This window comes from Rhinatrema bivittatum, chromosome 9, assembly GCF_901001135.1.
Source record: "Rhinatrema bivittatum chromosome 9, aRhiBiv1.1, whole genome shotgun sequence".
Taxonomy (NCBI): Eukaryota; Metazoa; Chordata; class Amphibia; order Gymnophiona; family Rhinatrematidae; genus Rhinatrema; species Rhinatrema bivittatum.
In genome coordinates this window covers 172,157,984-172,185,388 of record NC_042623.1, presented here as the reverse complement: position 1 = coordinate 172,185,388, position 27,405 = coordinate 172,157,984, and the positions used below count along the sequence as shown (strand labels likewise).

The window sequence follows — 27,405 nt, the reverse complement described above, 5'->3', positions numbered from 1 at the left end:
GCCAGCAGAGACACTGAGGCCTGTAGCCCCCCACCCTTCTAGCTTTGCCAGTGCCTGCACCTCTAGACTAAGGCCGAGCACCTAGGGCCCCATCCCCTGTGGCTTACAGAGAGGATGATCCCTGGGGGAATGATACTTCGGAGTCCTCCTCCAAGGGCTATGAAGGTCTCCCCTTAGATCCTTCTCCTCCAAAAGAGCAAAGGAAGTCTCTCCCTGAGGACTTAACCTTTGCAGGGTTTGTGAGGGTAATGGTGGAAGCCATCCCATTTCGGTTATTGACAGAGGAGGATGCCAGGCACAAAATTCTTGAGATCCTCCAGTTCATGGAGCCTCCTATGCAGATTGTGGTGGTCCCGGTACAAGAGATCCTTAAGGAGCTGCTGCTGAGGATATGGGAACACCCCTTCACAGTGCCTCCCATTAACTAGAAGGAAACACTGAGAGGAGAGGATCACCTTGCTGGTGGCTGAAAGGAATCAGTAAGTTTTTGCTTGGGACATTGACATTGACTTTTTTAAAAGTATTGGGGCAAAGTTAACTATTTGGGAATTGTATTTAGTGTGTTTGTGTGTTTGTGCCTTTAATAGTCAGGCAGTGAATAAACAAGTTAGACTGTTTGCATTTTTAAATAGTCAGTCAATAAGGTAGCAGTAGGTAGGCAGTGAATACACAAGTTAGACTGTTTGTATTTTTAGTCAGTCAATAAGGTAGCAGTAGGTAGTGTGTTTATTTTTTAAAAGTCTGCCTGACTATTAAAGTGTCCTCCAGACTTTTAAAGAGCTAAGTGTTTTATTTAATAATAACTGAGTGCATTGTATTGAAAAACAAAAAAAAAAAAAAACCCCACAAAAAAGTAGCCAGAAGCTAGAAATAAGCTAGGAGCAGTATATACCAAAGTAAAAAAGTTGAATAGTTCAGCTCAGTTACTCACCTTGGAAAAGTGTTGAGGTAGTGTGATTAGGTTTGAATAGGGAACAACATTTGTTAATCAAGGGAGCTGTGAGTCACTCAGGCTGACTAACTAAAGTTAGACTGTTTGTAATTCCCAACCCACCCACCCCAAGCTCATCCCTTAATTTATAGGCAGGTGGCACTTGCACAAAAAAAACCAAAAACAACCCATCAACAAAAACTTTATTGAGAATTCGATCAGACCCCAGTAGGCCACTACCAGACATATAGTGAATTCACTAATACATTTAAAGGAACTTAGACACTTTCCTACTCCCATAGCAACCTAAAACTTAACTAGGAACTGATCAAAATTGAGATGAAGGCAGCAGTCCAGCAGCAAGAGGGGGGCTTCCCAGTCTTTTGCATCGAGTGTCACATGTATGATTTTTTACCCACCGGTGAGAAGTTGTACAGGTGCATGCGATGCAAAGAGCTCCTGGCTCTCAGAGAACGAGTCCGTTCTCTGGAGGCTAGAGTGGCAGACCTGGAGGAGCTGAGGGAGACAGAGAGGTATATAGATGAGACCTTCAGGGACATAGTAGTCCAGTCCCAACTTCAGACTGGCAGCCCTGGTGCTGCCTTGGAGGAAGAAGGTCTCATAATGGGAGAGCACCAACCAGGTGTAGCAGGAAAGGTTCCTGTAGCAAGGACCTGCTCTCTAGGTGATGCATTGTCCTTTCGCACTGAGGATATCTCCCCAAGGCCTACTGCCCAGGAGGGAAGGGTTAGGTCGGCCGTCATAGTTGGTGATTCGATTATTAGGAATGTAGATAGCTGGGTGGCGGGTGGGCGTGAGGATCGCCTGGTAACATGCCTACCTGGTGCGAAGGTGGCGGACCTCATGCGTCACCTAGATAGGATTTTAGACAGTGCTGGGGAGGAGCCGGCTGTCGTGGTACACGTGGGCACCAACGACATAGGAAAATGTGGGAGGGAGGTTCTGGAAGCCAAATTTAGGCTCTTAGGTAGAAAGATTAAATCCAGAACCTCCAGGGTAGCATTCTCTGAAATGCTCCCTGTTCCACGCGCAGGTCACCAGAGGCAGGCAGAGCTCCGTGGTCTCAATGCGTGGATGAGACGATGGTGCAAGGAAGAGGGATTCAGTTTTGTTAGGAACTGGGGAACCTTTTGGGGAAGGGGGAGTCTCTTCCGAAGGGATGGGCTTCACCTTAACCAGGGTGGAACCAGACTGCTGGCGCTAACCTTTAAAAAGGAGATAGAGCAGCTTTTAAACTAGAACAAAGGGGAAAGCCGACAGTCGCTCAGCAGCGCATGGTTCGGAGAGATGTATCTTTAAAGGATACTAATGATGCATTCGAATTAGGGCATCCCGACAGTGAGGTTCCAATAATTAGAAAAGTAGTCCAAGTGCCTGTAACTAAAAACTCACCTGAGCTAAAAAATTCTAACTTATCCCTATCAATTAAAAAGCAGAATAAAAATACAAACAAAAAACAAACTTTGAAATGTTTGTATGCTAATGCCAGAAGTCTAAGAAGTAAGATGGGAGAATTAGAATGTATGGCAGTGAATGATGACATAGACTTAATTGGCATCTCAGAGACATGGTGGAAAGAGGATAACCAATGGGACAGTGCTATACCGGGGTACAAATTATATCGCAATGACAGAGAGGAGCACCCGGGAGGAGGTGTGGCGCTTTATGTCCAGGATGGCATAGAGTCCAACAGGATAAACATCCTGCATGAGACTAAATACAAAATTGAATCTTTATGGGTAGAAATCCCTTGTGTATCAGGGAAGACCACAGTGATAGGGGTATACTACAGTCCACCTGGTCAAGATGGTGAGATGGACAGTGAAATGCTAAGAGAAATTAGGGAAGATAACCAAATTGGTAGTGCAGTAATAATGGGAGACTTCAATTACCCCAATATAGACTGGGTAAATGTATCATCGGGTCACGCTAGAGAGATAACGTTCCTGGATGGAATAAATGATAGCTTTATGGAGCAATTGGTTCAGGAACCGACGAGAGAGGGAGCAATTTTAGATCTAATTCTCAGTGGAGCACAGGACTTGGTGAGAGAGGTAACGGTGGTGGGGCCGCTTGGCAATAGTGATCATAATATGATCAAATTTGATTTAATGACTGGAAAAGGAACAGTGTGCAAATCCAAGGCTCGTGCTAAACTTTCAAAAGGGAAACTTTGATAAAATGAGAAAAATTGTTAGAAAAAAACTGAAAGGAGCAGCTACAAAAGTAAAAAATGTCCAAGAGGCGTGGTCATTGTTAAAAAATACCATTCTAGAAGCACAGTCCAGATGTATTCCACACATTAAGAAAGGTGGAAAGCAGGCAAAACGATTACCGGCATGGTTAAAAGGGGAGGTGAAAGAAGCTATTTTAGCCAAAAGATCTTCATTCAAAAATTGGAAGAAGGATCCAACAGAAGAAAATAGGATAAAGCATAAACATTGGCAAGTTAAATGTAAGACATTGATAAGACAGGCTAAGAGAGAATTTGAAAAGAAGTTGGCTGTAGAGGCAAAAACTCACAGTAAAAACTTTTTTAAATATATCCGAAGCAGAAAGCCTGTGAGGGAGTCAGTTGGACCGTTAGATGATCGAGGGGTTAAAGGGGCACTTAGAGAAGATAAGGCCATCGTGGAAAGATTAAATGATTTCTTTGCTTCGGTGTTTACTGAAGAGGATGTTGGGGAGGTACCCGTAATGGAGAAGGTTTTCATGGGTAATGATTTAGATGGACTGAATCAAATCACGGTGAACCTAGAAGATGTGGTAGGTCTGATTGACAAACTGAAGAGTAGTAAATCACCTGAACCGGATGGTATACACCCCAGAGTTCTGAAGGAACTAAAAAATGAAATTTCAGACCTATTAGTAAAAATTTGTAACTTATCATTAAAATCATCCATTGTACCTGAAGACTGGAGGATAGCAAATGTAACCCCAATATTTAAAAAGGGCTCCAGGGGCGATCCGGGAAACTACAGACCGGTTAGCCTGACTTCAGTGCCAGGAAAAATAGTGGAAAGTGTTCTAAACATCAAAATCACAGAACATATAGAAAGACATGGTTTAATGGAACAAAGTCAGCATGGCTTTACCCAGGGCAAGTCTTGCCTCACAAATCTGCTTCACTTTTTTGAAGGAGTTAATAAACATGTGGATAAAGGTGAACCGGTAGATATAGTATACTTGGATTTTCAGAAGGCGTTTGACAAGGTTCCTCATGAGAGGCTTCTGGGAAAAGTGAGAAGTCATGGAATAGGTGGCGATGTCCTTTCGTGGATTGCAAACTGGCTAAAAGACAGGAAACAGAGAGTAGGATTAAATGGGCAATTTTCTCAGTGGAAGGGAGTAGACAGTGGAGTGCCTCAGGGATCTGTATTGGGACCCTTACTGTTCAATATATTTATAAATGATCTGGAAAGAAATACGAGTGAGATAATCAAATTTGCAGATGACACAAAATTGTTCAGAGTAGTTAAATCACAAGCAGATTGTGATAAATTGCAGGAAGACCTTGTGAGACTGGAAAATTGGGCATCCAAATGGCAGATGAAATTTAATGTGGATAAGTGCAAGGTGATGCATATAGGGAAAAATAACCCATGCTATAATTACACGATGTTGGGTTCCATATTAGGTGCTACAACCCAAGAAGGAGATCTAGGTGTCATAGTGGATAACACATTGAAATCGTCGGTTCAGTGTGCTGCGGCAGTCAAAAAAGCAAACAGAATGTTGGGAATTATTAGAAAAGGAATGATGAATAAAACGGAAAATGTCATAATGCCTCTGTATCGCTCCATGGTGTACAATTCTGGTCGCCGCATCTCAAAAAAGATATAATTGCGATGGAGAAGGTACAGAGAAGGGCTACCAAAATGATAAGGGGAATGGAACAACTCCCCTATGAGGAAAGACTAAAGAGGTTAGGACTTTTCAGCTTGGAGAAGAGACGACTGAGGGGGAATATGATAGAGGTGTTTAAAATCATGAGAGGTCTAGAACGGGTAGATGTGAATCGGTTATTTACTCTTTCGGATAGTAGAAAGACTAGGGGACACTCCATGAAGTTAGCATGGGGAACATTTAAAACTAATCGGAGAAAGTTCTTTTTTACTCAACGCACAATTAAACTCTGGAATTTGTTGCCAGAGAATGTGGTTCATGCAGTTAGTATAGCTGTGTTTAAAAAAGGATTGGATATGTTCTTGGAGGAGAAGTCCATTACCTGCTATTAAGTTCACTTAGAGAATAGCCACTGCCATTAGCAATGGTTACATGGAATAGACTTAGTTTTTGGGTACTTGCCAGGTTCTTATGGCCTGGATTGGCCACTGTTGGAAACAGGATGCTGGGCTTGATGGACCCTTGGTCTGACCCAGTATGGCATTTTCTTATGTTCTTATGCTGGCGGAGTCTACCTCATCCAGAAGGCTGCCATATTCAATAAATGTCAGCTTCCTCACCATTCAGTGGAGGTCGAATCCACTCTCAAGAACCAAACGTTCTTGGACCCATTCTTCAGCACTCCCTGGGAAGGGTCACAGAGCAATAGATGCTGTTGGAAGGAAAGTGTTTCAGGGGCCATGCTTTTTGTCCGTGTTGCTTCCTGTCAGCTCTACCCGCTCCAGTACTCACGGGACATCTGGAAGCAGGTGCTGTAGGTGGCCATCAGCTGCCTCAATAACAACAGGACACCTTCATGTCGCTGGTGCATAAGGGCCTGGAGTGTAGAAAACACAAGGTCTGAGCGACCTAAGGTGTTTCAAGATGGCATTAAGGGTTTCTGCAACGGGAATCAGCTCTTGCAGAATGGCATTGCTTCAGGCCTCGCATCTCCAACCGGAGGTACAGGGACGACTCACTCAGCAATGTGCCGTATACTGGGGAGAATCTTTTCACAGATAGGGTGAGGGACACAGTGGCCGTGCTTCAGGACCACCATGAAACCCTCCAACAACTCTCCGCCCGCACTCCGGACCCATACTTCTCTTCTAAGAGGCTGGCGAGAACAGAACAGAGGAAGTCTTATCCTCCACCACCTCGCTTCCGCCATCCTAGGCAGAAGAGAGCCCCCAAGCCCCAACTGGCACCTCAGTTAACTCCAGGGATGGGGTTTTAACTGGATTGTAGGGAGCGTAGGCCAGTCGCCCCATACTTGGGATGTTGGACCCTCTTGTCGGAAGCAGACTGCAGTTCTTTGTGAACCAGTGGCCCAGTATAATGTCAGACCAGTGGGTTCTCTCCATCGTCCATCAACGGTACCAGTTGAATCTATTGGGTGTACTGCCAAATTGCCCTCCGAGCCCATTTTAGGGCCAGTAGCACATCAGGAGGTACTGCTAGCAGAGCTCTGCTCACTCTTAAGGGTCAGAGCGTTCAAGCCTGTCCCACGGAGCAAAGAGGGCAGGGATTCTACTCAGGTACTTCCTGATTCCAAAGAGAACAGGAGGACTCCATCCCATTGTTGACCTAGAGGCCTTGAACAGATCCCTTTTTGTACAAAAAGGGGACTGGCTATGCTTCCTTGAAAGGACGCATACACTCACAATGAGATCTTCCCCAGTCATAGGAAGTATCTCCAATTTGTGGTGGGAAAACAGCTCTTCCAGTACTGGGTGTTGCTGTTCAGGCTAGCATCAGCCCCATGAGTCTTCACAAAATGCCTGGCCATGGTGGTGGCGCATGAAACTCATGCAGATGGGCTCAGCACCAGGGTCTCTGGTCTGCTCAGGAAATCTTTGGTCTAATCAACTTCCTGGAGCTTTGGGCAATCCAATATGCGCTATGGGCTTTCAGAGATCAGCTGTCCAACAAAGTTGTCCTTATCCAAACCGACAACCAAGTTGCTATGTTGTATGTCAACAAGCAGGGAGGTACAGGATCATACCTCCTGTGTCAGGAAACATTCCAGATCTGGTCCTGGGCCCTGTCCTATGGGATGGTGCTTGGTGCCATGTACCTGGCTGGGACACAGAACATGGTACTTGACAGACTGAGTCATGCCTTCAGACCCCATGAATCGTCCCTAGACCAGGGGATATTGAACCAGATATTCCACCTCTAGAGGAACCCAGACGTAAATCTATTTGCATCCCCTTGCCACAGGAAGGTGCCTCGGTTCTGCTCTGTGTACAGGTTGGATGGCAAACCAGCCTCAGATGCCTTTGCCCATCATTGGGGCAAGGGTATTTTGTATGTGTATCCTCCAATTTCTTTAGTGACGAAGACTCTCTCGAAGCTTCGCGAGTACAAAGGGACTATGATCCTCATAGCCCCTTATTGACTGAGATTGGTTTGGTTTCCACTTCTACAGGAGTTGCCCTTCTGGGTACTGATCAGTCTGGCGACTTCCCAGATCTCATCATGCAGGATCGAGGCAGGTTGCAGCATCCCAATCTCCAGGCCCTGTCGCTCACAGCTTGGATGTTGAGAGGTTAATTCTACAACTACTTGGTCTCTCAGAGGATGTGTCTTGGTTCCTGGTGGCTTCTAGAAAGCCTTCCACCAGAAAGTCCTATGAACTGAAGTGGAGGTGGTTTTATGTGTGGTGTGAGCAGAAGGCCCTAGATACGTTCTCCTGCCCCACACAAAGACTGCTACACCTATTGGAAGCTGGCTTAAAAAACACCTCTGTTAGAGTTCATCTCAGTGCAATTGGCGCATACCACCATGGTGTCGATCAGCGGTTCTTCCCCCCCCCCCCCCCCCCCCCCCCCGCCTTTCACCTCTGTGAGACGAACACTGCTGCCGTTCCTGCCCGAGCTATCAGCACATTAAACCCCGAGGGGCACGGCAGCAGTGTTTGTGGAAGCTGGCAACAGGAACGTGACCTTTTCTTCTTCCCGCCCCTGTGGCCTGGAAGAGGAAGTGATGTTTACCGGACATGCGGGAAGAAGAAAAGGCCATGCATGCCTGCTGCTGCTGCAGAAATCGCATCCCAAGACTCTCCCTTGCCCCGCTACACTTATCTGTTTGCCTGTGCTGCGATCATCGCGGCACTGAGCAGTCAGCTGAGAATGCAGCCGCCGGGATTTCCTGCTGCGCAGTTGTTGGGGAAAGCCATCCATCAGCTGCCCAGACACGGGGCTGAAGATCGATGCTGGCTGGCCACTTTGCCAGGGCCTGCAGGAGAACGGCGCCGCTGTCCCCTGGCTCCGACCTCCCCTTCTCTCGCCAGCGCAACACCAGCAAGAAAATATAAAATTAATAATAATAATCAAACTGCGAAAAAAAATAAAAGGCTGGGGTGGGGAGAAAAGCATAGAATTACATTCTCAGCTGATTGCTCTGTGCCCCGATCGATCGCAGCACAAGCAAACAGCTGAGTGTTGCCTTCTTAGCGCTGTGGGGCTGGGGAGATCACTGCTGCTGCAGTTTCCAGCCTGTCAGGACTCTGCTTTTAATAGCAGTATACTGGCTACCTTGTACTGTAGCTGCTATGTGTGCCATGGGTGGGGGTGAGTGAGACAGAGTGAGCCAGCATGTGTGTAAGTGTATGAGAGATGTGTGTGTAAGTAAGAGAAATGTGTGAGAGCAAGAGACTGCTCAGGAGAGTCACTGGTGTGTGTGTGAGAGAGAGAGATTGGTCAGGCAGGTGACTGGTGTGTGTGCGTGTGTGTGTGAGATAGACTAGTCATGGGTCCTAAAGAAGAAGAGCGTGAGGAGAGAGCTTCAGCAGCCTTTGCTGCTTCTGGTGAGTGCTATTGGCCTACAAGGGAAAGGAGTAGGAAAGTTACTGGAGAGGGTAAGTAAAGCTGGCTTTTTAAGTTTATCTTTCTTGATTGACTGCCATTTTAATTATTAGGTATTATGTGATGTGTCTGCTGTTAGAAATATTTTATTGGTGTTTGGAGAATTTTTAATAATTTTGAAAAATTTTAATGATTGGATGTTCCATTTATCAGTTGTTTTGAAACATTTATTATATTCTAGTTTTAGAATTATTTTATATTTCTCAGGGAATGTATAAATAGAAATGTGGAGACAGAAACTGAACTGGAAACAGCAAGAAACCAAACTCTGTATGCAGTAAAACAGTGCAAAAACAAAAACATTAACTTTATGGTCACTTTATTCTGAATTTTGGGGAGGGTCTAGCTGTGTTCTGCTTGTGTGACCTAGTTAAGGGTGTCATGCGAGCTTGTAGTTTCTTGGTAGGGATCTATAGCACCTTGACTTGTTCTGTTTTCCTAATAGGAGGTGTATTGGTATTTAGGGCCTGGTGTAATTTTTGCAGTGCTGCCTTTTCATAGGTAGAGTTGTTAGTGTTTGAGTTCCATAATGCAGGTGTAACTTTGTGCGCATTAGTTTGTGTACATTATTTCAGATCCTGGAAGTCTGATGGTGCTATATTTTTGTTTTGCACAGAATGTGTTTTCTCAATAGAACATGCATTGGTGGTAAATTACTGTTTCTTCATAAGGAGGGCTATTGCACCTGGTAGGAGAGAGTGTTTATGTTGCTGTTATTGAGATGTCACCAGAAATATCTTTTTTTGTATGGTAAATTGAATGGGGAATGTCCTAGTTCTGCTCGGCACCCATTGTTGGGGGTCGAGGGGGTTCCTGGGGGTTCCTGTGGAATGCAGAGTGTTTGTTTACATTTAGCCTGGTGATGGTCACATGTTCAGTGTGTCACGCATTTGAGAACCATCTGTCAGGTATGTCCCAAAAGAAAAAAGATTGAGAACCACTGGTGTAGATAGTATGCCCAACTCTGTACAGCTTATAGTTATATACTTCATGCAGGGCCTGCTTCAATTGAAGCCTCCCGTAAGGCCTCCTGCTGTGTCGTGGTATCTCAAAGTGGTATTAGCTCAGCTGATGAAAGCTCCTTTTGAGCCGCTACATTCCTGTGACCTGAAGTACCTGACCTGGAAAGTCATATTTTTTGTGACGGTTACCTCAGCGCGCAGGGTCAGCGAGCTCCAGGCCTTAGTGACTTATCCACCTTATGCTACGTTTTATCATTACAGGGTGGTCTTGTGTACACCCCCTAAGTTCCTGCCTAAGGTGGTGACATATTTCCATGTTAACCAGTCCATCGTCTTGCCAACATTCTTTCCCAGGCCCCATTCGCACCAAGGCGAATGATCACTGCACGGTGTGGACTGCAAGTGAGACTTAGCCTTCTGTCTGGAGTGGACAGAAGCCCATAGACAGTCCACCCAACTTTTTATTTCTTTTGATAGGAATAGGTTGGGTATTGCCGTTGCCAAACTGACACTATCCAATTGGCTAGAAGATTGCTAGACGGGTCTGTATCTTGGGAGTCATATTTATTTTTTATTTATTTATTTAAAATTTTTATATACCGGCATTCATGTTGCAAACACATCATGCCGGTTTACATATAACAGGGGTGTACAGTAAACAATTCAATAACCTATTTGTGTAGAAGGAAGCAGTTACAAATAACAAGGTAATAGAACTGGGAGGAGAGAAGAAAAGAAAGAGAATAACATTAGGTATAGGTATTTACATTAGTAATAACATTTTTACATGTGGAAGTGGTAGAATCTGGCTGAATAGAATTAATCGGTGTCCGGGAAAGCTTTTTTAAACAGCCAGGTCTTAAGTCTCTTCCTGAAGGTTGGGAGGCTGGGCTCCTGTCTAAGGTCCGGTGGGATGGAGTTCCATAGAAGGGGGCCGGCTGTTGAAAAGGCCCGATCTCTCAAGGTAATGTGTTTGGTAGTTTTGGCTGGGGGCACTTGAAGAGATCCTCTGAGTGTGTCTCTTGTTGGTCTGGAGGAGTTATAAATTTGGAATGGGACTTGTAAGTCGAGTGGGGTGTGTTGATGGATGGTTTTGTATATTATGGAAAGAGATTTGTAGAGGATTCTAAAGTGAACAGGCAACCAGTGGAGATCTTTTAGGATTGGAGATATATGGTCCCTCCTCCTGGAGTTTGTCAGTAATCTTGCCGCAGCGTTTTGTAACATCTGGAGGGGTCTAGTATAGGAGGAAGGTAGGCCCAGAAGGATAGAGTTACAGTAATCGATCTTAGAAAAAATGATAGCTTGTAGAATGGTTCTGAAGTCCTGAGTGTGGAAGAGTGGTCTAATTCTTTTCAGAACTTGGAGTTTGTGGAAACAGTCCTTGGTGGTTCTGTTGATGTAAGCTTTAAGGTTCATCCGGTTATCAATTAATACTCCTAAATCTCTCACCTGTGTAGTAGTTGGGATAGTTGGAGGATTAGAGATGGCATTATTATCTGGGGAGATGAGAAGCAGTTCTGTTTTAGAGGAGTTTAAAACTAGGTTTAGGTTAGCCAGGAGATGTTTAATTTCGAAGAGACAGTTTTCCCAGTGAACCAATGTTTTTGTGTAAGATTCTTTAATGGGTATCACGATCTGGATGTCGTCGGCGTAGAGGAAATGTTTGAGGTTAAGGTTGGAGAGGAGTTGGCAGATAGGTAAAAGATAAATGTTAAAGAGTGTAGGTGACAGTGAGGAGCCCTGGGGGACACCTATGGATGCGTCCATTCGTGAAGATTCTTTGTTCTGTATCTTAACCTTGAAGCCTCTGTTGGAGAGAAAAGATTTAAACCATGAGAGAGCTGTGCCTGAGATACCTATAGAAGCCAGAATGGAAGTGAGAATGGAATGATTGACCGTATCAAAGGCGGCTGATAGGTCCAGTAGAATTAAGAGGAAGGATTGGCCTTTGTCAAGGCCCATTAATATGAAGTCAGACATGGAGATGAGGAGGGATTCTGTGTTCAGTGACTTGCGAAATCCGTATTCATTCTCTCAGAGCCATGGCAGTGTTGGTGGCCCACTTGCGAGCAGTTCCTGTGGAGGAGAGCTGCAAAGCTGCAACATGGAGTTCTCTCCACACATTCACATTTCACTATTGTCTGGTTCAGCCTCTGTCCTTTAGAACCTGTTTGAGGTGTAGAACCCAACTCTCCCTGCCTAGAGCAGGAAGAGCATTGTTTGGGTTCATGCTGTCTTCCCCCTCTGTTACCAGCACTGCTGTTGGGCCCATTGGCACTTGGTTGGGTGTCTGTTGGTCCCCTTTTGTGTTGGGGAGCAGCTTTTAGCTAGGGTTTCACCCATGTGTGAGGCCTGCCATCCTGCTTACATGTAACCGGTGTTCTCCGAGGACAGCAGGATGTTAGTCCTCATGAAACCCGCCCATCACCGTGCAAAGTTGGGTTTCTCCTAATTTTTCTTTTATATATATATAATTCTATGTTATAAGACTGGAGAGGAATCCCGCGTGGACACATGGTATAGGGCATGCTGGGCATGCTCAGTGTGCCAAGTCAAAGTTCTAGAAACTTTGACATAACTTTTCCATGTCAAGGCTCCATCTGATGATGTCCCCATGTGTGAGGACTAACATCCTGCTGTCCTTGGAGAACACCTGTTACAGATAAGCAACTCTACTTATTGTGGTGAAGAGGCAGAGTAAAGACAATAGCATTATGCCAAAGAATCTTCTGGAACTTAAATCGAACTGCATAATATTGAATCTGTAGGTACAGTAGAATGCAGGACTATGCCAATGGTCAGTTCCTGAATTCCATACCAGCTACAAGAAGACTGAAGACAATAATTAACAAATTAGTGGTAAGCAATTTACATTAACCAGTTAGAGAAATGTTATGTGAACAAACTAGCTAACTCATTGATGTGTAAATTAGTGATGGTGACCTGAACATTCGAAGAGCAGGTTACAAATGTTTTAAAATAAATAAATATATAGCCTATTGTATCAGAAACAATCTCTGAGACTGCTCCTGCTTTTTGCCTTACAGGTAAATTGCATTCTTCTGAGAGAACTTACTTTTAAATGATTTTTCCTCTCTTGTTAATTGGCCGTATTAAGTGTTTTTTTTCAGCCTACAAGAGACATTTTTCTTCTGCTTCAAAGGCATTTTTGCTGCTTTAAAAAGCTCTCTAATTGCACAATCTGCTGACTTTCTAGAACAAGAAAAAGCCTTTCTGTTCCTTGCTACAACTACCTATAACTATTCGCCAGCCTTCTCCATTCCAGAAAAACTGAACAAGATCTAGACCTCTTCCAATGATGCTCAAGGTGTCTAACTTCACATCTCATCCTACAAAGATCATCCCCAAACTATTAAAATGGTTGTTTATTTACAGAAACCCACACTTTAGGAGCAATATCATCCAGGACAGATACTATGGACATGCCATTTTCCACCTGTATACCCAGTTCTTCCTCATAATCAACCATTTCCTGCTCTTCCAAATGAGAGTTAAAAAGCTCCTCATCTATCCTCCCACATCCCCAGTAACCCTTCTTTTCATATCTTGTATTCCCACCCTTCTCTTTCTCTATAAAAGAGGAAAAAACGCCGTATGGTCAGACCATGATACTATAAGTCAACCAGTTGGAAGAACATAATTGTTAAGATCCAATAACTAAATCCAATACATGAACCTCCTCTTATGTGTTAGACTTTCCACAATCTGTCTAAAACCATACTAATGAATAAATGCTTTAAAATTTTGAACTCTGACACAGTTTATATCCCATGTATAGGTTAAATTCCCCTACTATTAATAACAGGAAACTGTAAACTCAGATCAATAATCATCTCATGTAATTCCTCTAACAAATGCACTCTCAAAGTTGTTGGGCAGTACAGTACAAAATACTAATTCATAAAACAATCAAAATTTAATAAAAGACACTAACAGTCTGTTAATCCCAAAAAAGGGATCCATATTACCAGTCATCAATGTTTAAGCATACACCCAGCACCTTCCCCACATCTTCTCTCTCTATCTTGACATCAAAAGGAATACCCTAAAAGGCACATTTGGTAAATTGAGACCTCACTAGTCTTGGACAACCAAAAATCAGAGAGAAAAAAAGAATCCAATTGCATATGTTGAACAGAGTTAGACACCTGGAGCATCATGACTGGATAGAAATGAGGCAGTTGATACAATTTCTTCGAGCCCTTCAGAGATGCCATGGAGGATCTGAGTTGTAGAAGCACCATGCTGAGTGAGAGCCTATATACAGTAAATTTTCTAGAGGAAAAGCTTGAGGGTTTCTGTAAGCAAGAGGACATGAAATATGAGGTGCTGTGGTTTGTGGACCCATTGGAGCAAGAAACTTGACAGAAAACAATACTAAATGCTTGCCACATTTGTGACCCATGAGTGAAAGGGAGTCTAGCCCTCTGGTCTCAACATCTCAGTTACATGAAGGAGATATTGACGGGAGTGCCAGAGGCACAATCGGGATGTAGTGCAGAAAAGACTGACCAACCCAGAGAGTAGTGTGCGCATATGCAGTGCTACCACTTCCTCCCCCACCTCAATACTCCATAGCCAAATTGCCCCCAGCAACCATCTGTCCTGAAACAGGCCATAGCTAAAACAGTTGGCAACAGAGAAGCTCGCCCCACACCAGAAAAGGAGAAGCCAGCAGAAATTTCTGTAACATGCTGACAGAGCCCATCAAGGACATGCCCACAGATCTGCTGTCTTATTGGGCACACAAGTCTGTGATCTGGCCAAGGTGGCTCAGCATTATCTTTCCTAACAACTAACCAGCATGCCTAGTGAACATATCTTCTAAGTGGGAGGGAACATCTTGAGCCCACGTTGTTCAAGAACGGAACCAGATTTGATGGAAAAATTGGTCTTCTTGAAAATCAGTCCGTCTTTTCTAGATTTCCCAGAATTTCCATGCAAGTAGCAGGATGACTGAAAACACCTTGGGGGTCTTACTGCCTATTTGCCATGCCCCTGATGCTTCATCTTGGGAGTCTTGCTGCCACTCTGCCTAGCTGCTATGCCTCAACACTATACCTTTGAGTTTTGATGCCTCTGTGCTGTTTGCCACTTGGATCTCAGTCTAATTCTCCCACCTTATTTCTTTCTTGATTATATAATGGAATGTTTTGTTCCCAAAATAAAATGTGAAAAATAGAAAAAAAATACAAGTTTCTTCTCCCACCTCACCTCTTTTCTGATTTCCACTGTATTGTTTTCTCTTACCTCTCTAGGATCCTGGCCTATTTCTCCCTGCTTCTTTCTTGAATATACTGGGATATTTTGCCCCTATAATAAAATGTAAAAATGAAAAACAAAATACAGGTTTCCTTCTCAACCTACCTCCTTTCTGGTTCAATGCCTTGCTGATTTAAGTCTGATACTGTTACTGTCCCACCTGCATCTGACTCTCTCATGATGCCTAAGGGAACACCTGCCATAATGGGTGTTGTTTTTGAGTTTTGTGGTTCCTTTTAGAATATTGATGCCACTATTGGTACTGCCTTTGCAGCTGTTTTGATGCCTTCACTATCTTGGGCTGTTGATACAACTATTGTTGGTTCCCTTTGACCCTCTCATGTTGCCTTGAGGCTTTTGATGCCTCTGTGCTGTTTGCGAACTCTCTCACTCTATGCCTTGGGGGTTTTGAGCAGCCCCCCAGCAGGCTAGACCCTACACTTAGGCCTTTTTCTTGCACGCCGTGTGAAAGGCCATGGTGGCCGTTTTCGCTCGCTCTTGTGTGAGTTCTGCTGCCCTCTATAGGCCATCGGTGTGCACAGTGTGTCAGCTCTGCACACACATTGTACGCTCGTTTTTTTTGCTTCTGCTGTTTGCAGTTCCCCACCTTCTACACCTAGGGAATGTTGATGCCTCTGTGCTATTTACAGTTCCTCACATTCTTCGCTGCAGGAATTTTAATACCTCTGTGCTGTTTGTGATATCCTGCACTGTACACCTTAGGGAATTTTGATGCCACTCTCTCTGTCTCAGTCTATACACTGCTGTCTTGTTTTCTAATTTGCACCTACTGTTAACTTCAGAGGCAGATTTTATTGTACACCTCCCCAAGTCTTGTCTGTTTTTTCTCTGCTTCAGGAGTTTGTGTGTGTGTACAAGGAGTCAGCACACACACAGTGTGAGAGACATATTGGTATATTAAAACCCAACCCAAGACATATTGGTGCTACAACCCAAGAAAGAGATCTAGGCGTCATAGTGGATAACACATTGAAATCGTCGGTTCAGTGTGCTGCGGCAGTCAAAAAAGCAAACAGAATGTTGGGGATTATTAGAAAGGGAATGGTGAATAAAACGGAAAATGTCATAATGCCTCTGTATCGCTCCATGGTGAGACCGCACCTTGAATTCTGTGTACAATTCTGGTCGCAGCATCTCAAAAAAGATATAATTGCGATGGAGAAGGTACAGAGAAGGGCTACCAAAATGATAAGGGGAATGGAACAGCTCCCCTATGAGGAAAGACTAAAGAGGTTAGGACTTTTCAGCTTGGAGAAGAGACGGCTGAGGGGGGATATGATAGAGATGTTTAAAATTATGAGAGTTCTAGAACGGGTAGATATGAATCGGTTATTTACTCTTTCGGATAATAGAAAGACTAGGGGGCACTCCATGAAGTTAGCATGGGGCACGTTTAAAACTAATCGGAGAAAGTTCTTTTTTACTCAACGCACAATTAAACTCTGGAATTTGTTGCCAGAGGATGTGGTTAGTGCAGTTAGTATAGCTGTGTTTAAAAAAGGATTGGATAAGTTCTTAGAGGAGAAGTCCATTACCTGCTATTAAGTTCACTTAGAGAATAGCCACTGCCATTAGCAACAGTAACATGGAATAGACTTAGTTTTTGGGTACTTGCCAGGTTCTTATGGCCTGGATTGGCCACTGTTGGAAACAGGATGCTGGGCTTGATGGACCCTTGGTCTGACCCAGTATGGCATGTTCTTATGTTCTTCTTATGTTCTTACACTGTGAGAGTTTCTGAATGTACTGTTGTAATGCACAAGGATAGTAAATTACATAGGCATAGTTAGCCAGAAGACTGTGTGCCACTGCCAAGCATCATAATTCTGCTTACTAAGCACTGCCACTCTTCTTGATGCATTGCTCTGCACCTACCAATCCACTCTTGGCTGGGCCAGATTTAAGATTTTGTTGCTCATGGGCAGAATACCACAGCAGTTCCCTTTTATAGCTGTGTTGGCACATGGCCCTAAACAAAAGCAGAGGTATGCTCCTCTTTCTTCTGTACGTTTAACACCTTCAAAATTTGGTGTCTATGTCTAAATCTGGGCCTGACTCGATACTTTTGGGTGGGTCCTCTTCTGTTCCTATTGTCTTCGAGGTTCTTTCCAAATCCCCTTCCCTTATGATAATTGCTGATTCTTGGTCTTTTCCTGGCAATCTGATGCTTTGCAAGCTTGCAGCACCATTCATAGACCCTTTGGCCCTTTATTCTACACTTGGTACTGTTTTTCCCACCTTAATGCCTTGGGCTTTTGATGCCATTCTTCTTCCTGTCAAAGTGACTCACATATATCTTTTACTTGCATATATTTAATTCTGCTCAGTATTGGTGAAAGTGATCGCAAACATTGGTAAAGTGAAAAAATGAGTGGGTAGAGAAACTGGGTGTAATGAGGGATCTTCAGGCTGAAGAACCAGGAGGGTCTTCACAAATTGCAGTTGGACTGGGAAAATGGTAGACAAAATGATAAAACTGGTAATTTAATTGCCACATGCATATTATAAAATACCCTCATTTACATATGTAAAAGCCAACTTATGGGGATAAAAGCGTACGTACCCTTGTAAAATTCAAAGTACTAATATGCAGGTATATGAGTTATGCACACTTATGCGGCTTATTTGCACTTTTTCCACTACTTAGATGGACAAATTTGAACTTATTCGGATAAGAAGCAGCACTTATCCAGCTATATTCTGATATATCCAGCTAAGTAGCAGCAGTTCTACATAATCTGATAAATCTGAAGAGTGCTACTTGTCCATTTAAATAGCGCTTTTTGGACTTAAATGGCTGTGGGCAGCTACTTAGCCAGATAAATCAACATTTATCCAGATTGGTCCAAACTTGTGCAGCTCATGGTTGTCACAGAGTGTGAGTACCATGATTGGTACTACCCAACTCGTGAAGCGGGCTGGATCCATGCCGACACCGGGCAAACTCGCTGCTAGCTGGGACTGAGAAGAGGCTTCACCTATACCAGCTTCTTCACCTGTGGGCTAAGTCCTTGGGTTCTGAGGTCAGCAGAGCTTAGGCAAGAGTCCACAACCAGATGGTGAGCCAGGGGTCAAGGCAGGCAGCAAACAGGCAAGAACGTAATCCAAGTGAGGGTTGAGGTAGGTGGCAGACAGGCAGAGGTGATATCCGGCCAAGGGCAGGCAGAGATTCATAGCAGAATCTGAGCAGGGGGTGGTCTGAGTTGGCAAGAAGAGAGTGGGCAAGGGCAGGACTAAAACAGTAGTGAGGAGGAGACATGGCAGATACCAGAATAAGGTGGAGATGAGACAAGAACTGGACAATGGCAGGTACTGGAACATGGCAGCAACTAACACCAATGAAGCGAAGGGGATCTGTTGCTGAGGCGAAGTCTTGACTGACTGAGGCTTAAATGGCCCAGCCCAGTAATGCGTTTCCTCGCATTACTGGCTGGAAAAAATGCCGCTGAAGCCTCAGAACATATATTCGGCCCCTTGAAGAAGGCAGTTTGCTGAAATATGGTCCGTGTCCTCAAGCCTCTCGATCTTGGACTTAAGGGTGTTTCTTTGTACATACTAAGCTAAGTAGCTTTATTATTACATTTTACAAATGAAAATGAGAAATTATGAAATACTTTGAATTTCACTGAGCATAAAAAATTCATTCTGGACCTATGATTATACTCTCGACACAAAAAGATTTTGTGTATTAGCATTGATATCTATGCCCATGTATGAGGTCTAACTAATGAGACAAAAAAAACGTGATTCACGGTGATTTATTTTGATTATATCATCTTGGGACTTTTAGCATTAGCAGCATGCCAGGGCCCTTCCTAGCTGAAGGTAAAATGCATCAACTATGGGAATCTCATGAAATTTATCACAATAATTTATACTTTTTTATATATAAATGTCTAAAGCTTAATAGTAATAGAATTCTCCCAATGCATTAAGTAATTCTACATATACTCCATAATGTGTATTTATTATTAAATTCTTCAAATACAATTTTACAATGATTTAGGTATACAAATTACAAAATGGTGTTTACAGATTCATACATAGACACAACATGTTACTTCAAAAAGAGGACACATCACTTAATATGAATTCAATATAATATATCACATATGACAGACCATTATCTGCTCAAAGTGTTATACACACACAATTGACGCATATGGCTCAAAATTGGACATGTCAAAGACCATATTAATACTTAATCCCATCAACCCCCATAATCACACCACATTCTCACCAACCATACCACATTCACTAAACACTCATCAACATAAAAATTCACCATATAATATATAAACGCTCACAATGTCCTCACTAGATACTTCCCAATACTATAGCTCTTATCTTCTCAATACTATAGCTCTTCTCTTCTCCATAGATTTGTCCTCTTTTCAACAATAATATCCCCAACAAGGTGCCTTGTTTCACACACAATCGATGCATATGGCTCAAAATTGGACATGTCAAAGACTGTACGGAGAACAGGCGGAATCGCTCAGGTGTACGTTGCCCACGGACATCTTGTCGGTTTGTGAAAACGCTGCATGCGTAAATATCAAGCAGTCAGACAGGAAGATTGACGGTGAATTTATTGGCTTTGAAATGTTTTAGTAGTGGCTGGTGCCACTATTTATGAGTGGACATCGAGGAATATATCAGGGGAAGACTGTGAACATGAGCTGAGTGACTTCGGATTAGAGTTATGTGGAGTTTGGGGTGTGTCCCTGTGAAGATCAAGAGTCGGTAATCACAGTCTTCCCCTGATATATTCCTCGATGTCCACTCATAAATAGTGGCACCAGCCACTACTAAAACATTTCAAAGCCAATAAATTCACCGTCAATCTTCCTGTCTGACTGCTTGATATTTACGCATGCAGCGTTTTCACAAACCGACAAGATGTCCGTGGGCAACGTACACTTGAGCGATTCCGCCTGTTCTCCGTACAGTCTTTGACATGTCCAATTTTGAGCCATATGCATCGATTGTGTGTGAATAACACTTTGAGCAGATAATGGTCTGTCATATGTGATATATTATATTGAATTCATATTAAGTGATGTGTCTGTGTATGAATCTGTAAACACCATTTTGTAATTTGTATACTTAAATCATTGTTAGCAAAATTGTGTTTGAAGAATTTAATAATAAATACACATTGTGGAGTATATGTAGAATTACTTAATGCATTGGAGAATTCTATTACTATTAAGCTTTAGACATTTATATATTTAAAAAAGTATAAATTATTGTGATAAATGTCATGAGATTCCCATAGTTGATGTACTATCTAAATTTTTGGGGGAGTCTGTTAATTTATCTCTAGGATTGTTACCAGTGAAGGTAAAGTGCGCCAGCCATGAGATGGGTACCATGGCCAGAGCAATGTTACAATGGTTCTTACATACATAAGCATGTATGCGCGCATATGTACTCTGAGTTTATAACCTTTCTGCGCTGGTTATAAACTACAGTAGCAGCTTTGCATGTGCCCATATACACACGTAAATGAGCAGTTTTGAAAGTTATCATCTTTGGGGGTAATTTTCAAAGGAGTTACACACGTAAATGTATCATAGCAATTTTCAAAAGCCATTTACTCAAATAAAGTGCACTCGAGTAAATCCTATAGGCATCCAATGGCATATATTGTACCAATTTTCAAAAGCCCACTTACTTGAGTCAAGTGCATTTACTCAAGTAAATGCTTTTTAAAATCAGGCTCTCTGTGTATATGTTGTTGAAGACTTTTATCTAATGTTGCCCTTAAACATAACTCTTATTTTCTTATTTTTCCTCAAAATTATACTTATTTTCAAAAGTCCAATAGATAACCTGTTTTTTATAGTATTTCAAGATACTGTTTATTTATTTTTAGATTTAGCTTACGCTTCTTTTTGTTGGTAGCTCAAGATCAGTTATGCTGAAGTACAGTATTTCCCTGTTCCCAGGGAAACCTAAGTTTAAGTGTTTGATATCTGTGTTTGAAAGCTCATGGATAAGGAAATGTTATAGTTTGGATCAGGCAGCTGTTTTTGTAGTTAGATAAGATATATAAATTCAGAAAACAACAAGCTTTACTAAAATATGGTGATATTTTACTGTTTTTCAGACCAACCAACTTTAGTTGAACAAGTGAAGCGAATAAAGGAAATCGAAGCTATTGAAAGTGACTCTTTTGTTCCACAGGCATTTAAATCAAGTAAAGAAACCAGAAAAGTAAGTTTACTGTGTCATGTCTTTAAGTGTGCTTAAGCCACTGGTACCAGGGAGATGAGGAAGTACTGGCTTAGGTTTACTTCCATGGACACTGCCATCACTAATGTTCTAGGCAAATGAAGGAGCTAAATTAAATGCCAAAAGACCTCTAGTAATATTAAGATTGAAAAAATTAAGTATAAAACTAGCAGTGCTTTTTTTGTTTTGATGTTTTTAATATTTCACCATGCTTTCTCTTCAGTTGTGTCATATTCATGTTTGGGATGCCTGTGTGGGATTCTCCTGAAAATCAGCATATCAGAATCCCCAAATTCTTACATTTATAGTGATAAAAGTAGCTTGGAAAGAGAAGCTTTCAACAGAAGCTTTCAAAATAAAATGGTTTTAATTATTTAAACAATTTATATTTTTGATATTTTGTGAGGACCGGGAAAAAAACTATAATGAAAAGCATGGCTCTATGTACTTTTATTTTTTTGACTTTTAACTGATCTATTTAACGAAAAAAGAAATATATTGCTACTATTGTTGCTTCACTCCCCCATTCTTTGGAGATTACTGGTAAGAGTTCATCCAGTCCCTAGCTTGGGGTACCTGGAATCTTAGGTAAGTTCAGTGTTTATGATTGGTTGAGTACAGTTCGGGTTTCCTGTTTTTAATCTTGTTTTTAATCAAGTTTTTTGCTAGTCTGTCCACAGTTGTTTTTGAAGAGAATACTGGCAGGCTAGGGGTCCACTGCAGGGTTATGTATACTGTGACATCTGCTTGCTCCATCTCCATCTGCTGGCAGGGGAGCATAAACCACTGGTCCTGAGTCTATCTGTCTACACTAAGGAGAATGAAATTATCAAGTAAGTAATTTCTCTCTTACAGCTCCATGTATATTATATGTGCTATGGTGCCAACCAAAGATAGTGCAAAAAAGGCCTAACCTATATAGTATTAGGCTTATTGTAATGTGTGGGTTTAGCCCTCAGAAAGTCATGAGTAAACTGAATTATAATTGCAGGATAGTATGCATCCCATATGAAAACCACACTAACTGTCAGTACTCAAACAGTATCACCTCTACCTATAAAAAGGCAACATTGTAAATATTACTGCAGGTCCTAATACACAAATACAACTCATATTATGAAAACAGGACAAGCCATGCTGCTCTAGATCTCTCCACCGAACCTACACACTAGCAGAATACCTCTCTTCTGTCACACATGTAGAATGCAGACATACTCCATTAAATACAGAATAAAGAGACCATAAAGTATAAATAGATATGTGTAGACAAACGAACTGGAAACCACAGCAAGCTAGACTGTATGCAGTGTAACAATGGAAAATAAAACATCACCATTCCTCATAAACCATCAAACAATAAAATCAAGAAATATAAACTACGTATAATAATAGTAAAACTATACTATTAAAAAGAATAAATATTTCAAGCCATCTGATGAATACAATAACATCAAATAATTAAAAACCTCATGTAATAATTTTAAAAAATTTCCCTAACTCCAATAAAATATTTCAAAACAGCAGACACATCAAATAACACCCAATAATTGACTAGTAAGGCTAAAGCAGGGGTCAGGAACCTATGGCTCTTTTGATGGCTGCATCTGGCTCGCAGACAAATCTTTAATAAAAAAGTAAAAATCTAACAAAATCCCCCACCCTCCTGATGCCCCTCAAGACCTCCAAAATTAATTTACTACAACCCCCACCCTCCTGACCCCCCCCCCCCCAAGACCTGCCAAAAGTCCCTGGTGATCCAGCGGGGGTCCGGGAGCGATCTCCTGGACTTGGGCTGTCGGCTGCCAGTAGTCAAAATGGCGCCGACGGCCCTTTGCCCTCACTATGTCACTGGGGTCGACCAACGGCGGCAGTAGCCCCTGTGACATAGTAAGGGCAAAGGGCCGTCGGCTGCCAGTAATCAAAATTACTGGCAGGTCTTGGGGGGGTCAGGAGGGTGGGGGTTGTAGTAAATTAATTTTGGAGGTCTTGGGGGGCATCAGGAGGGTGGGGGGTTGTAGTAAATTAATTTTGGAGGTCTTGGGGGGGCGTCAGGAGGGTGGGGGGTTTTGTTAGATTTTTACTTTTTTATTAAAGATTTGTCTGCGAGCCCTGGACCCCCGCTGGATCACCAGGGACTTTTGGCAGGTCTTGGGGGGGGGGTTAGGAGGATGGGGGTTGTAGTAAATTAATTTGGCAGGTCTTGGGGGCGTCAGGAGAGTAGGGGATTGTAGTAAATTAATTTGGTAGGTCTTGAGGGAGTCAGGAGGGTGGGGGGTTGTAGTTAGTATGGCTCTCACGGAATTACATTTTAAAATATGTGGCGTTCATGGCTCTCTCAGCCAAAAAGGTTCCCGACCCCTGGGCTAAAGCAATCCCACACTTTCCATGCTTGGGAACATTTGATTTCTAATCAGCCCGAGATTGTCATGGATTAGTAGGAAACACAAACTTTCTCCTCTTTTTCATATACCCACATTTTCTAACACACATGTTCATTCTTTCATACATGCTCACTGCTGGCTCACTCACATATGCAGTCTCACACATACATACTCCCTGTCACATACTGTCATTCTCATATGCACTCACTGTTTCTCTCATATTCATACACATGCTCTCACACACTCTTCTCCCCCTCCTAAATGTACAAAGCAGCAGCAGCCCTGTTCTTTTGGTCTGGGCAGCTGTTGGGACTCCTCAGCAACAAAGCTGCTTCTGGTTTTCTCTTTTTGCGGGGAGGCGGGGTGCGGGATGTGGGGGAGTTGAGGGTACTGCAGACTGATGATTCTCCTTGCACCGTGGATCCACCGATGTTGCTCCTGCTCCTTCCAACCAGCTGCACAATTATATGGGCCCATGTGACAGGGCTTCCTCTTCCAGGGCATGCTAGCAGGAAGAACAAGAGGGTGGAATAACCACAGTTCTGCCACTGCCACACCTCTGCCTCCAAACTTTTGGCACTCTGAGTAATCACTTAGTTTAACATGAATGATATTATTCTGGGGAAGCCAATGAAAATGTTATAATAATTAATTATTATTATCTAAAGGATCAGGTGTATGTAATATTATGTAATATTAAACACTATAATGTTTTGCCATAATTGGCAGATCTGAAGTATCAACTGACTGTTGTACTTAAAAATTTCTAAGCTAATACTTTGCAGCAGCTTTTCACAGTTGAGTTGAATTCATTTAACTATATGCCCAAGAATTCATGGAATGTAGACTTAAGACAGATTCTAATGACATCTCTGTAGCACTGGTAAAAATTATAGCAGCAGTTTTGGCAGAGTGCAGCATATATTAGAATTTTAAGTGATTTGCTTTTTTTTTTTAGGTAACAGAACTCAGTGAGGTGAAGCATGAATCTGCAATATTAGGCACAAGAACTGCTAATCTGTCTAAAAGTGAGAAAGAAATAGAAGTTGGCAGCATTCCTACTGCTATCAAGTACCAGGATGATAACTCACTAGCACATCCAAATGTAAGTTCATTCATATACATACATAAAGGAACTGTTCGTACAGGCACATAAGCTGCCAGATATATATACATAGAACATTTCAGAACAGCAACAAGGATATTGAAAATCTTCTTTATGAGGTGCTGGTAGCCTCATCGCTCACAGTGTTCAATGAGGCAACCTCTTATCAGGCTTTGGTACACCTCAGATCTGAAATATTGTCATAACATGTTCAATTCATACAACAGAATACAAAGAAATGTCAAGTGACTTACAATCCATGTAATCTCTATTCAAATGGGCAGAAATAATGCCATTACTGAATGTAGCCAGATACACAGAGATGTATTTTTGGTGGATCCAGTGTTGTTAATGTACATCTGTGATTTAACATGTTCTAAGTTCTCCCCACATACATTAGATAGTTAAGCATCTTGTGTATTGTTTTTAGTAAAATTTGATCTAGACCTGGATAATGTGTTAGAAGGCACATGTAGTCTCAGCTTCCTTCATATATATAAGTTAATATAATACTAATTAAAATCTCAGCTTTAAGCACTCAAGTTCAAATGAAATGTAGTGCTAGACAACCAATTAGACCTGCAGATTTCATTTATTTAGTTTTATATGCCAATATTCATGGGACATCATACCAGTTCACATAAGTACATAAATAGCAAAATTTGTTTAAATATATCAATTAAGAATATAAAACATATCACATAATACATAAAATACACATCAATAAAATAGAACAATAAAATTAATCAAATTAAAAGGTAATAAAAAGGAAAACATTAAATTAGACTGAAACAGAAATATGGCCAAGGGAATAACCAAGATTTCATGTGTGCTCAGTAAATACCTGCCGAAATAACCTCTTCTTAAATGTCTGAAAATTACACTCAAGCCTTAAATCAGATGGTAGGGAGTTCCATAATTTAGGTCCTGCCAAAGACAGGGCTCTCTCTCTCACACTGTTTAAATGTGCTAATGTAGTAGATGGTATTGAAAGTAAATCTATGTTAGCAGAATGCAGATTCCATTGGGGTGTATGAAAATGAAGTGCTGCACTGAACCATTCAACATTATCATTAAATAACGATTTGTAGATCAAAGATAAAACTTTAAATTGGATTCTATAAGTGATCGATAGCCAATGCAAGTCTTTTAAAATGGGTGTAATATAATCATATTTCTTAGTGCTGGTTAAAACATTCGCAGCTGCATTTTGGAATGGTTGGAGGGTCCTGATTGTAGCTAATGGAAGCCCCAACAAAAGAGCATTACAATAGTCCACTTTTGAGATGATCAAAGCTTGTAAAACTGTTCTAAAATCCTTGGGGTATAAGTATGGGTTTACTTTCTCTAAGACTTGAAGCTTAAAAAAAACATCTTTAATCAGCTTGTTAATGAACCTCTTTAAATTGAGTTCACTATCTAAAATAACCCCTTCATTAATTATAGCGTACCTAGGCTGCATATTGTTAATATCCAGTGTCCTCTTATGATGAAACTTATTGCAAATAAGCAACATTTCTGTTTTTTGTTGGTTTAAGGACAAGTTCATATGGGCTAGTAACTATTGGATAGAAGAAAAGTATATTTCCCATAATTTTAGAGAATTGTCAAGAGAACCAGAAATTTGAAGCACAATTTGGACGACATCTGCATAACGTATATGTAGTAAGTTAATCCTAAACCTGAGAGCAATTTACATAAAGGCAACGTATAGATGTTATAAAGTGTTGCGGATAGAGAGGACCCTTGAGGTACACCAGCAGAGAGTGAAACTGGTTCAGATTCGAATATTCCAATCTTCACTTTGTAAAATCTATTCTTCAAATAAGATTCAAACCAGCGCAAGGTTATATCTGAAATGCCAATTTTGATTAGTCTGTGGATCAATATCTAGTGATTAATTGTGTCAAAAGCCGCCAAAATGTCCAACATAAATAAAAGATAAGGTTGTCCACAGCCAAACCCTCTAAGGCAGAGCTTTCCAAACTTTTCATGTTGGTGACACACTTTTTAGACAGGTCATATACATTTGTGCATTACCTCTGTTACTTAAGTACCAATACTACTGAAACAGAGGGACTCGGCAAATTATAATGCCAAACAATAATTGTATATTAGATTTTATTTAAACACCAATTTCAAATATCCATATTGCATAAGTTCCACTATGTGCTACAGGAATTTCCAAATACGGTATGTTTCCTTAAATATATACATACATTTTTGCGGATTACATAATGTTACACCCACACTGACCCCCAGGCAGCTCCCATTCATTCTCACACCGCTCCCTCCCCACCCCCCCAGGCATGCACACATTCGTTCTCACACACACACAGAGACCACCAGGCAGGGAGGCACCAAGGTATTCTCACACACACAGACAGGCACCTATTCTCACACAGATAGACCCCAGAAAGACACCCATTCGTTCTCATACACAGATACAGCCTGAGGCAGGCACCCATACATTCACACATATACACCCCCAGGCAGACTCCTATTCATACACTTGCACACACTGAAGGCAGATCCCCCTCTCTTTCTTTTGCCAGCAACCTCAGAGCCTCTCTCATTCCTCTGCTACTGCTGTCACTGCTGCCATGTGGATATTTGGGAAGATGCTGATTGCTGCTCCTGGCACTGAAGCCCGCTCTGCTGCCTCCTCTGTGCAGGCCCCGCGGTATTAAATATTTGCGGGCTT

General features: G+C 42.0%; 1 protein-coding gene across 6 annotated transcripts in view; it reads left to right on the top strand.

The window, feature by feature from the left end:
• The window catches only part of RSRC1 (arginine and serine rich coiled-coil 1), a 611,612-nt gene that overhangs the window by 575,445 nt on the left and 8,762 nt on the right, over positions 1-27,405 (top strand). For 5 of the 6 annotated variants that reach the window (XM_029616253.1, XM_029616251.1, XM_029616250.1 and 2 more), the window contains 2 exons: positions 21,091-21,197; positions 24,555-24,701. In XM_029616253.1, coding sequence (XP_029472113.1) covers positions 21,091-21,197; positions 24,555-24,701 — 254 coding nt within the window. Of the gene's footprint in view, positions 1-21,090; positions 21,198-24,554; positions 24,702-26,239; positions 26,367-27,405 lie in introns of all 6 variants that reach the window. The other variant, XM_029616249.1, reaches the window with a different exon arrangement.